Below are 13409 nucleotides of genomic sequence, written 5' to 3'. Positions count from 1 at the left end.
TGTCTTTATTGTCAAGAACGCTACACAAATTTTTCTGCAGTATGTGACTTGATCACAGTTGGGAGAAAGGACACTAGATAATGCAGAAATTAGTCTGATCCAAGATGACATAAAGTGGGATTTTGAAGAGCAGAGAGAAGCCAAGCATTTTGCAACGCTTCGCTTGAATCCTCAGCCTCTACTGTATGCACTTAATTCCTTTTTTTGGAGCTGAGACCTGGCTTACCAGCCTTCTGTCCCTGTTCCTGTGTGTGGTCCCCTGGCACATCATCACACAACTCTTCTTTACAGGAAGGGCTTCCTCTAACAATTTCAGTTGATGTCAGTCTCCTCCATTATACCATGGCTGGAACATGGTATCCTACCAGTGCTTTATCTGCTTTTCACATTTCCATGAAAAGTTATTTCTGTGTTCTCATAACTATGACATTATCATCTCCTGTCTCCCTTGTGTAGAGAAGATGGCCCATGGAGCAAGTTCTTAGTCTAGGACTTGGAAGACTTGGGTGCACAAGGCTGCGTTAGCACATCTTGTATGGGCCACAGGCATGTCACTTGGTCCTTTTATCCTTAATCATTAACTGTAAATCAATTATATTAACACTTCTGTAGGTTATAAGAAAAGACGTTGTGAGGAAAATCTGTCAGACACAGAGAAGTTTTCTGCTGCTATGGTGCTGAAAGGAAGAGACTATCAGGGAGAAAATATTGTTTGCAGATGATCCCTATATCTTTCTTGGCAAAAATTAAATTAACTGTTAGTATATAAGAGAGACTATAATATTATGTTCAGAAATTGTATTCTTGTATTATATACCTTTGAAACAAAAGCCTTCATGCTTTGACTCCTACCTCTACAAAGAAGGAAGGAGTCTTTTTCAGGTCACCTTAACCAACTGCCATGTGCATGAACTCATCTATACTTTCTCCTAGCTCCTTCAGATCATTCATCATCTCTCATTTTCCCCTCTGTGGCTCAGAAAGCAGTGAATTTTTATTTTTTTTTAGTTTTTGTACAGTAGGCAACTTGGATACGTCAGTCTCCTATTTGTGCAAGGATTATTTTCAGTAAAAGATTTGGAGAGTCAGTAAAAAATAGTAAGCTTATTGCTGTCAGTAAACTTCTTTAGCAAGCAATTGGTATCCCTGCTACAGCTCTGCTATAACAATCATAAAAGAGAGAAATAAGGCTTTCAGATGAGACAGGCCTACCCTAAGCAGCATAAATCGCAGGAGTAATATTTTAAAACCACTACTGTGAAGCTGTCATCACTTGTCTACAGGTACTTTCCGTAGCCATATGCAACTAGGTTCATTTAAGCATCTATGCAGGATCACACTGGATTAAAACTTTAGTAACTACGGCAAATTTTCTCCAAAGCTCTCTTTTTGATGCTTGAAGTTACTTTTAAGAATCTAGTGCAAGCTGATGATGTTAAGGCATTTGGAAAATTCTAGCCTAAGTTGCTACAAAATTATATGAGTTTTGTTGTGCTCCTTCTGGAGAGGTAGAATGAATAAATAAAATGAACATTCAAGAGTAGGAAAGTATACAATTTAGGGATTGGGTAACAGAAATTCTGAGCATTTTTTTTTTCTTTAATGAGGAAAATAAATGAGACATGCATATAAAAAAAAGGTAAAGGGGAGATCTTTGTATACTACTGTTTACATGAAATATGAATAATGTAATATAGGTAACATTCATAATGTAAAACTGACCTTGGCCTTTTCCTGTAGATAAGCACCTATAAATGATCATTTGCATATCCAGTCCCTCTTGGAGCCAAATACTGTCCATCACTCGAATAATTTGCAGAACCAGCATATCTTGACGTAGATCATCGCCTATCTGTGAAAATTGCACAAGAAATTCAGGTTTCTCCTTCAATATAAGATAGAAATAAGTTCCTATTTCAATTGTATTTCTTTCCTCATCAAAATAGTTATGTTAGTTTTACAGTAAATCCCTCGTTTTTCTTCAAAGTTGCTACTTATTTTTCTGTGTCAGAAGAGGACAGAGTAAATGGCATACACAGGCAGAAACAGTGTCAGTAGCCACTGAGATGGTAACAAATGCTCCTTGATTAACTGCAGCCTTTCTGCTTATTATTCCTATGTAATTACTAGAGCTGAAATTTTAATCCGGAGATAGGGTCCTAATTTAGTTACATTTTAAAGTCTACCTAATGCTAGATCCATTTTCACAAATGACAGCATTTGTCTAATGTTAAGCTTCACAACTTGGTATTTGCAGCAGGCTGAAGGGGAATTTTATCATAAATTTATATTTTATCCATGATATGATTCATATTCAGCTTCAAACAGTGATGCAGTGTTGACTGCTCTTCCCATGGAGTCGGTCAAACAACAACCTTAGTGAAATGGGGCTTTAATTGTAGCCACAAGATGTAATGAAGAGATTATCCTCAACCATGGCTGAGTAAATGGCCTGTGAAAACAAAAGCCTTGCTTTTTTTTTGTTTCCTCCTCCCCACCCCATCTAAAATACATGTGACTTTTATTGGTATTTTTAAGTGTTTCATTCTTTCATTACATTCTTTTTATATAAGCATTCCAATCTATAGACATTTAATGTTATGAAATGAGCACTTGAGGAGACATAAACTATTATTTAAAAAAAAAAATATTTCATTTAAAGGTAATCTTAAATCCAGTTAATTCTTCTTAGTACCTAAACTTGAGAAAAATCTTATTCTCTACTTATCTTCCCTCCTTCCCTCATGTATAGAGTCAGTAGACAATTTAGTATGATATCAGTGCTTATCATTTTATGTATGTCTTATCCATCATGAACAAACAATGCAACTATAGTTCTCTAGAGACTTGCCCTCTGACTCCAGCATGATAAATAAATTAGGTTTAAAACATAAACTTCCATATTTTAGTCTCATTGTCTCCACTAGGAAAAAAAAAATTACAAGAAGTCATTTGATTCTCTACCGATCAAAAAGTTGATACTTCTCAGCACTGCCTCAGCATATTCCATTAAAAGTTCCAGTGTCAAAAAAAAAAGTGAACCTTCTCAGACTCAAGGTTTAAAGCATAAATTAGGTGAATTTCAAATCAACATTTTCCACACAGAAGGAAACAAGGATTAGAGGAAAAACATACCTTAAAAATAACATTGATGTTTCCACTTGGAGCATTCGCATTGATGAAAGAGATTTTTAATGGAAAAGCATTGGATGTAAAATATGAACACAACTTCAGGGAAAAAAAGATGAGAGAAGAACAACAGTGTCACATATACAAAACATCAGGCTAATACAATACCTCCAAAAATGTATCATTTTCAAATATTGCTCAGTAGCACTGATAACAAAAATAAATACTTCTTGATACTATTAGCTGTTTAATTGGGGCAAAAAATAAGAAATTCTTTTTCCCAGACAATTTGTTTCACTCAATAATCAGATTATATTAATGGATAATATTTTCTGTACTAATTCATCCAGGTCTACTAATGATAAACTTTGGCTGGGACTAGGTGAACGAAATGCTTAAGACTGATCTAATGAGAATCCATAAAGCACTGAAAAGCCTTTGGTTTTACTGTTTTCTGCAAAAAAAAAAATTGCCCAATCATACAATTTTTATGGAAGCAAAGAACCTGCTAATTTCTTTGATGACCTCACTGTGGCTGAGAATATAGGAAACTCTGTAAATCACAATCTATTTTATGTGGAATTTATCTTAATTAAACATAAACTCTGACTTTTTGTGCCCTACAGCTCCTTTCACCTGAAGACCTCAAAGGGCTTCAAAAAGCATTAATGAGCCAAGCGCTGCAAACCCTATATGAGTTATGGTGGTATTATCATCATTAAAAAAAGCAAGGGAAAAACTCACCGAGAAAAACAACCAAAGACAATGGTAAATTAATGGCTTGGTTTCTAGAAATAATGAGTGTCCCACAGGAGCTACCGATGTCCTTACTGGATAGAGTGCAATGGAGGCTAATTTGAACAAAAACGCTGCTAGACACAGCTGTCTCTTCCTTTTCATCTAAACATATCAAAGCACGGTATGAGCCTGCAAATATTGTCTTAGCCACATCATACCTCCATAATGTCCAATAGCTATTATTGATGATTAAATCCTGACCCCCTATGGAATTTTGCCAACTGAAATGTCTCAATAAGTGCCTGAAAGGTTACTGTGAGATAATGCATTACTGATAGAGCTGGGAGCAGTGATTGCTCCTCGTAAAATCAATAGATGATACCAAAATGAATTAAATTTAGGTAATTATAAGCACTTTAAAATGGTAATTTGCATGATTATACTGACATAGATCTCAATCAAGAAGCTGCATATATTTATAGCAAGATAATAGCCTATAATGATATAAGAAAAAGAAAGAAAAAAAGTCCCTTCAGATACTTATATTTAACATTTTGTATGTGCCCAGCCAAGCTGGTGCAGTATAAATAGCATGACCGTATGGTGAGATATGTTCCCATTAGTCATTATTTCCAAAAAGCCTAAAAGCAGTGAGAAGCAGCAGGCTTCAAATTCTTCTGACTTATATCATACACAATTGGCCCAAACCTGTGGGGTGCTGGGAGACCTCTGTTCTCAGCAAGATCAAGGCTGAATAGCAATTACTTGGAGAATCACAGGTCAAAGGCAATTGAAGGGATCAGCACCTCTTAGAATTAGGTCCACCGTGGATAATGAGCCAGAGAACAAAAATAGAGCACAAATTGCTGTAATTAGGCAGCTATAACTGGTAATATAGACGGCTCTTCAGGTTTGTTTTCTCTTGCTGCAGGATACCTTGTCCTTCTCCAGAGCTGGAACGGCTTATTCCTGGCATAATACTGTTTATGAAAACATTTCTAAACAATGAATAACTGAGTCTTAGTACTGTGGTTAAAGTAAAGTCAAACAGCACTAAAAAGCATTGTTGATTCCTTTATTTTCAAGTCACTTTTAATAGGGGTCATAGACACAGGTAAGTTACTCTCTCCTTGCAGGGGGGTTGGACTAGATGACCTTTGAAGGTCCCTTCCAACCCTAACCATTCTATGATTCTCTGATTCTATGAATATTTAATACTTCAGCAATTCTCAGTCATGTGCCTAGTCTCACTTCAGGAAAGAGAGCTAGCTCCAGACCTTTAGCTGCTCCCATATGTGATAGAGAGTCTTAAACAAGAAAATAACCTGCCACCAAGAGCTACCTGGGCAGGATGGCAACCAGGTCTCAGCTTCAGGGGGGCCAGGTGCCCTTGCCAATCCCAATCACAATGTCATGGCAGGGCAGCTGAACTGGGAGCAGGCTGACAGGCTGCTCAGAGCTTGAAATCTCTGCTGCTGCACAAGGTAAGACATGCATGCAGCACCCACCTCACCAGTCCACTTCACCTCTGCCTCCAACAAAGGCCCCCAGTTTCAAGGGGATTAGGCTGGATGTCAGTTTACCAGATGACTCATGTTTAATACCAGTAAGAGTATTTCCCAGTCAATGCAGCCATTCACTCCCTTTTTTTATACTAAAAAAAAAATAAAATTAGAAACATAATCCATTGCGTGAGCTAAACTTACGTCTGCCTCTATGCCTTGGACAACAAGCGCGGGATTCAGCGGAAGCCGACAAACCTTTACCTCCTGGAAGAAACGCTGCAGTCTGTTGAGTTCCACCTTTAACACCTCCTGCAACATGTGCATCATTACGGCAACATGAAAGAACAAAACAGCAGCTTTTAAGCTGTTTACTGTCTTTCTGTATTTTAAACAAGCAGTACAATTTCTGGAGTTAGTAGCATCCGTGTAACCTTATAACAGCTCATGAAGTCACACTGAGGTGCGGTTATTAAAAATAAGAACTGTGATTTTACTCCACATTCGTGCTTTTACTGCCTAGATGCACTACCAGTTCATGTAGGTTTGGATTAAATACTCTTCATTAGGGGCTGATTATCCTTGCACCTGCTCTGCTGCATCTCATGTCTTTTTTTTTGCCTTGCTGGACAACTTGTTGCCTCAGCACTTTGATCTTCCTCGCCTTACTGTAGGTCTGTTAACTGCAAGGCTTTGGAGCTTCTCAGTATCACGATAACTTGAGATTAGTCTCTGAAATCTGAATCATGCATTAGTAATTTATAATGTAGCACTACTATTTCTGTTTCTGTATACGGATTTTTCTCTTTGCAAATACTTTTGTATTTTTACTTCCATGTTTGTTTAGCTGCTCTCGGTAGCAACACAGAGTTTTCTGAAAAATCCTTTGGAAATCTTTGTATACTTAACAAAGTATACAAAGCTTAAAAAACTTAACAAAGTTAAGTTAACTTATACAAAACTTAACAAAGCAAAACCAAATTCATGATAAATTTCATGATACCTTTCATGATAACCAGCAGTGGCAGGTATGTTTTTATTTGGCTTTCTGGTCTGTCTTACTGAGATCTCAGCAAGAAACAGTTTTACACATCAGGTTAGTAACAACAGCTGTCTTGGAAAATTAACAGTTTTGAACTGGGAACGTACCTATGCAATATAAAAACTGCACTCACCAGAGAAGAAGACTGCAAGCCTTCTACTGTCAGGAATGCATCTCTGCAGATATGCGTATAGTATTAATGGCTGAATGCTATATTTGAGATATTAAGTCCAGTCCACTCTGATTGGCTTTGCTAAGAAATGAGGATGTTGAGCCTGTCAAGGACAACTCTTAGGAAAGTTTTCAAGAAACACTGCAGTTCTACAGGAGTCAAATATTTTTGGAGGAGGGGCTGAATGTAAGCATTCCTTTCCATAAAATGTTAATCAGCTTTGTTACCATTATTTCTGACCACCTCCAAGTCGGGTTGAGAAACCACTGATGAAGAAATTTAAATAGCTTAAAAGATTTGCTGACCTCAAGAGTAATACTGATGAGTTTTCCCTTGAATATACATGTTTTGCTTGTTTTCAGAGCAGCACAAAATCTTACAAATTTTAGTCAAATCTTGGATTTATTTATGTAAAAGGCATTCTAGGAAAGAAGTGTCGCCTTAGACAAAATTAAATTACCTGAAGAAACTTAGACGGAAGGGGAGATATTTTTTAACCAACCTTTCTTTTTGGGTCGCTGGCAGCTTTTACTTTTTTGGCAATGTCTTCCAGAATTCTGATAAGTTTCCCCTCCTTAGAAAACTCATTGTTCAGGGTTTTGCCAACACAGAACTGGAGAGCAGCCAGTAGTTTCTGATACCAGATTTTGAAATGAACTTCATTCTCTGCATTCTTCAACAGCCTGAAGGAAGGAGAGGAAAAAACATCTGTGTATCTAAAACTGATTTTTATTTTATATCACCTCGAGCAGGAACAATAAATGCACTCCAGACTAATCTGTATTTGGTGACTTTGGGCAGCAGAGAATGAAAAAAAATGTTGTTTATTTGTTGACAGTACTCAAGTCCCATTTGATAACTAATGAGATTCCAAGTGTGTTGAATCAATAGGAACCTGCCATTTCTTATTGTCACACATAGTGCAGTGCCCATATTGCTTCTTATTTCTGCAAGATAAGTTTACAAAATGAAAATAAATTGTATTTTTTGAAGTCCAATCTTAAATATATATCCTTAAATCTATATTTATGTTTTTCCCTCTGCTGGTACACTTACACAATCAAGCACATCTTTCAACTAGGAGGTGCATTTAAAGACAATTTTAGTTTCAGATACACCATCAGTTCCAGACACTTTCACTATTTTAAGTTGAGGAGACATTTCTGAAATTGGCTTTACTAATAAAGAGAGCAAAGTGAGCCCACTTGATTCCTTTCTTTACTGATAAGTGTTGGTCTAGAGCAAAAACTCAGCTCTTAGTTTTACTGAAGTCTGTAAAAGCTTTGGAACTGCAGTTATTATCAGCATAAAAGTCATATATAAAACTAAAAACATACTTTTTTTTTCATGTTGACCATGCATTCTTCTCTAATTACATATTAATTGGAGTCAGGAAAGCTGTGGGGTTTATGGCTTTTTTAGTTAATTGAATTGATCACTGGGGAATTTTTTTTTCTTATGTGAGCTAGAGGTTTTGTACACATTTGGCTTATTTTTGTAAGTGTAAATGGAATCATCAGCTTTATATTGCTACTAACATCCTGCCCTGTGATTTCCCTTTGCCTGAAGGACGGATGGACTGCTTTATTCTGAACTTTCCTCCCCACAACTTTACCCTTAAGATAATCTCAACCTTAAATTCCTTATAAATATCTGAATCTTAATGTAGTTTTCCTTACCTGATGAGGTTATTCAAACCTAACAAATATTTCTAGTTTTGGTAGGACAGAAATCAGACAAATTGTTGACTTTCAAAGCACATCACATATGAATATGTCACATAACAAAAACAAAAAGCAAGAACAAGATATATATCAAGCACTGATATTTAAAGGTAAAAATAAAAATTGCTACAGACACTTCAAGTTCTCCTAACTATATTTAAGGCTTTACAATATTGCTACCGCAGCCCACGCATCTTTTGGTGATGAGGGATTCCTGTCGTCTTTTTAAGGCAATGATCCTTCTAGGTCCTCTTTTCCTATATAATTCAACACAGAATAATATAACTTACTGGTTCCTGAAAAGCCTTTCCAGTTACACAAAACCTTTGAACATCTGAGGGTTTATAAGTACTGAAAATCTTAAAAGCATGTGTGGTGTTTCAACCCGAAATGCCTAGACATGAAAGGGAAGAGATATGAGAAGTTTATCATCAGCACCCTCTGGAGAAGATTGAAATGACATTTCTTTCTGTAGTCTAGTAAAAACAAATAATTAGTTTTTGGATCAGAAAGAAATACAAATTGTCATTGCAGTGTATAGTTTGTCATTGCAAACCCCAGCACTTAGAGACAGCTGTATTCTTGTCCTGAACCCGCCACAAACTGAGGAAGGTTGAGAACACACGCATATACGGCAGTGGATAAACTAATTCTTACAGATTTCAAGCAGAGTAAGTCCAAGATTTCACAGGATGGGATTAATTTGCTTAAATGTAGATACATTTTAGCTGTCCTAGGAAATCCTATTTGGCCTCCAGTTGCTGCCTTGGAAGGACATGGGTTCACTTATCTCATGCGTGCCACTCCCATGCAGATGCCTCAGAGGCCCTATGCTGTATAAAATGGCCTGTGTTTAAGGTACTGAATCACACTGTGCAGCAGCCTTTTAACTCATCTGCAGGCAAACAAGGTGATGTAAAACAAAAACATACTCTATCCACTTCAACAGCAAGTCAGGAAACAGGCTTGGTGATTATTTTCTAGACAAAAGCATCACTGGCACAGTCCAAACTACCACATGGGCAGGAATTTCAGTCTACTGAAGCAGAGCCCAGCTCAGTCTCAGTTCAGCTAAATAGCTTTGCATTTCTCTTACAGCACAGGCAGAACAAACTTGTTCACTTCTGCCCTGCAAAGACAAGTGCAAGTGCACCTGAGAAGACATCACTGTGATATCTATTTTAAACTGGCCAGGTTATGTTGGTGCAGAATCTTCTGTCTGCACTTAGGCTTGCATTGGAATCAGCTCTTGAGCATCTAAATCATATTAATTCACCTACTCCATTTTTTAAAGTATGTATTTAGAGTATCCAAAAAGGCTACCTTTTCATATTTCAGAAGTCCCTTTAATCCTTTCAGATATACAGAACATTAAAATAACTTTTATTTCCCTAAAATGAAAGGCTTAGGATTTCACATTCAGGCAGTAAAATAGCAAAACCAAAATGTTTTCCTATTTTAAACAGAGACGCTCCCTGCATAAGGCAGATACAACTTAGAAGACCCATGTTTAAAATTATTCTTATGGCTGAGTGTTCAGCTTACATACACATACGACAAATATTTCAATCTGAGAAAGGATTATGAGCCAGATTCAGATAGCTTATACATAAGGTGTACATGAGGACAGCAGGAAAGTTGAAGCAGTCATCATGATCTCACTGACGAAATCTATCCCATGCCAGCTGCAGCCCAGCACACACTCCACGGTCTGAACCCACATGGCAGCTTTTGACAGGGTACATGCTTCCCCGGCAACCCCACGAGGGACTCGGGGCTCTGCACTCAAAACATGTCTGGGGACTGCAGTACAGGCAGCACAGCTTCCTTTGGCCTACCCACTGGGGATGCTTTTAAAAGCCTGTAGACCTTAATTTGCAAAATGATTTAGATTAACTGGGTCTGACTTTTATATTCATTTTATAAAAGCAGTACCAAGGAGGATACAAAAGACAGCTTTTAATGTGATGACTCATTGTCGGCTTTGCTGAAATGTTTATTCAACAACTGAACAAATATGCAGTTGTAATTCTGTCTTCCCAGTTTCCTGGCCCACACATCTTCGCCCTGACATCGCAAGAATTGAGCAGAGGTAGGAAAGTCTGTGACATCTGAGGTTGTAGGATGGAGAAATGCTCAAGACACTAATGAAATTTTCAAGTTAGGACAGGATGCCTAGCTGTGACAGAGAAAGACAAAATTGGAATGATTTAAAACTCAAGGCTGCCAGTAACGAAATATATGAAGGTGGTTTTTTTGGTGGTTTTTTTTTTTTTTCCTGACAATTTTCACAGTGTTCTGCAAGACAGAATTCAATATAAAAGCCTGGCTTTATGCCAGGCCTATATAGAGGATCTCGCTCCTAACAACAGGGAGACTTCCTCACTCTTCAGTGTTCTCTGATTTGGGACAAATGCCCTTGTTCTCAGCAAGGCCAGAGTAATTCAGATACACTGTCTCAAGGTCACTTTCTGGGAAATAGCACAATGGTGCTGGAAACAGAAGGATGCTGACCTGAAATTTAGTAAAGAAGCAAACTAGACTGCCCCTGCTTAGTAGCAGTCAGAGGGTCCAAGTCAGATTCTGGGGTGCCCTGAAAGATGCCCTTGACTTCCTTCTGCAAGCAGCTGCATCTTGTGTGTGTGTGTGTGTACTGGAGAGAGAAACAGGGCTACAATCAGCAGCTATGGAGAAAAGTGATTTTTTTTTTCTTTTTTTAAAAAAGAGAGTTAAAAGAAGGAAGGAAAGGAATGAGACTGGATGGATCTTGGTACCAAAACAGGTGAGCTGGCCTCATTCTCCTTCTGTGGTGCAGGGGAAGAGGGAAGCTGGTGGTCTAAAGCCCTTGAAGCAGACACAGTCTCTTCTCTGAGTTGGATTTGGCAAACGAGTGAAAGAGTAAGGCTGTCCAGACAGCTCCGCTGCTTGAACATCTGTTCCTTGTCTCCTTCAGAAAGGGGAGCAGGGTGAACCAGAGAGTAATGACTGACAGGACAGACTAGCTTGCAGGTAGCCTTTTAAACCACACTGTAGTAAAAGAAACTCAAGAAAAGGCCAGGATGTCCAGTATCTTACTGCAGATTTAACCTCTACCTGTGTTCTGGTTTTGTTTAGTGAGGGGGGGCCTAAGGTGGAAGCTTCTGTAGGAAACTGCTAGAAGTCGCTCCCGTTTGTTCAGTGGACTTGGCCGGGCCTAGGGCGGACCAGCTGCTGGCCAAGGCTGAGCCAATTGGTAGCAGAATGTCCTAAATCGCCTCTGCGATAACCTATTTAAGAAGGGGAAAACAGGAAAAAAAAAGAGAAAAGGAGAAGATGTGAAGCAGCTGAGCAGGGGCAGAGAGGGGGAGGCACGAGCCTTGTGGGCCTTGCAGGCCTCACCCTCTGGCCTCCTGCCGGGCAGCCGACTGGGCCCGACTTGGCCTGGCCTGGCTGCAAGAAGTGGAGAGGACATGAGAAGTGAATAAGATGTAAAAAGGATCCTCAGAGGCGTCTGCCAGCCTGTTGTGAGGAACAGCTGCAGATACCAAGATTAATGAAGAAGGAGGGGGAGGAGTAACGCGGCTCCTGGCCGAGATTCCCCTGCGGCCTGTGGTGACATCCATGGTGGAGCAGGTTGTCCCCCTGCAGCCCATGGAGGGGCAGAGATTCACCTGCAGCCCTTGGAGGACCCCACACCAGAGCAGGTGGAGGCCTGAAGGAGGCTCTGGCCCGTGGAGGGCCCTCTGGGACAGCTGTTCTGGAGGGACTGCACCCCGTGGAAGAGATAATCCATGCCAGAGCAGTATCACGAAGGACTGTGGCCCGTGGGAGGGACCCCATGATGGACCAGAGGAGGGATGCGAGGAGTTTCTCCCCCAACGATGATGCAGCAGCGTAAAACAACGTGTTATGAACTGACCGCGACCCCCATTCCCTTTCCCCCCTGTGTTGCTCGGGAAGGGCTGTAGTATAGATAATGTTAAGCCCGGGAAGAGGGAGGGGTGGGGGGAGGTTATCTTGTTCCCTGTCTCATTCTCCTGCTAGTTTTAGATAAATAAATGAATAGTTTTCCCCAAGTCGAGTCTGTTTTGCCCGTGACGGTAACTTTAAGGATTTCTCCCTGTCCTTATCTCAAACCTCGAGCCGTTTTTCTTATATCATCTCCCCCTATTCTCTTGGAGGGTGGGGGGAGTGAGAGAGACACTGAGTAGGCTGGTCCTGATCAGGGCTGAACTACGACAACCTGCTATGAAAGAGAGACGTACAGCCCTTCAGATCAAAGATTAGCACACAAACACACTTCTCTACCACTGCACTGCTTCCATGTCTAAGATTGCCATTCATTGTGATTTTCATTAGACATCCTGCAACACTTCTAAGCTGTCATTACCGCTTTATTGTGCCATAAAGCTACAGGACACCCCTGGAGCATATGACAGATTTTATTTCCAGCTCCTTGAAGAAAACATTTTACTGCTTGTGTTCTTGAAGAGGACAGTAAGTAACAGGGGTGGTTTGCCACTGTGGCTACACTTGGGCTTTGCAGCTTCTTAAATCCCACTGCAAGTTATTCACAGATATATGGATGAGAGAGATGACAGAACTGCACAGCTGAAGGTTAGTACCTCCATCTAGCCTATGGTGGGCCATGAGGATGAGTGGGCAATTGTTGCTATTAATTACTCGGTTGCAAGTAAAATCTTTCTTAATTTTTCTCTTTTATCTCCCCAAGATTATATTGGACAAAGTCTTTACTTTGTTTCCAGTGATAATGGGAATAATGCCTTTGATAGAGAAATCACCATAGCAAATACTGCACAGACACTAAGAACTCCATCATCCTCCATCCTCTGTGCCTCCAACTCTCCTTACACCTTTGCAGAGTACAGCCAAGACTGGAGAACTCATGTTTTTCACTTGCTAGTTGGTCCACTCAGGCATAGCATCTTTAGACACAGTCAAACTCTAAGGCAGCAGAGTGCCAGGCTAGCAAATATGACTGTGGCTTTTCTGATCTCTTTGCCAGTGGCTAGGATGGATGACTGAACTTGCTGAAGCTCCCAGGAACATGTCTGCAGGATGGCAGCTATCGCTTCAGAGAATAGAAATGAACACTTGCACTT

At 39.6% G+C, this 13409-nt stretch overlaps 1 protein-coding gene across 1 annotated transcript in view; it reads right to left on the bottom strand.

The window, feature by feature from the left end:
- The window catches only part of PIK3C2G (phosphatidylinositol-4-phosphate 3-kinase catalytic subunit type 2 gamma), a 209460-nt gene that overhangs the window by 77775 nt on the left and 118276 nt on the right, over nt 1-13409 (bottom strand). Inside the window, exons 18-21 of the mRNA XM_086771817.1 lie at nt 7086-7266; nt 5574-5681; nt 3136-3228; nt 1723-1852 (exon numbers count right to left, since the gene is read on the bottom strand). Coding sequence (XP_086627943.1) covers nt 1723-1852; nt 3136-3228; nt 5574-5681; nt 7086-7266 — 512 coding nt within the window. The remainder of the gene's footprint in view (nt 1-1722; nt 1853-3135; nt 3229-5573; nt 5682-7085; nt 7267-13409) is intronic.

Source organism: Chlamydotis macqueenii, chromosome 1 (genome assembly GCF_036417535.1).
Source record: "Chlamydotis macqueenii isolate bChlMac1 chromosome 1, bChlMac1.mat, whole genome shotgun sequence".
NCBI classification, from domain to species: Eukaryota; Metazoa; Chordata; class Aves; order Otidiformes; family Otididae; genus Chlamydotis; species Chlamydotis macqueenii.
The sequence above is the reverse complement of the archived record's forward strand: the minus strand, read 5'-3'. Positions and strand labels throughout refer to the sequence as shown.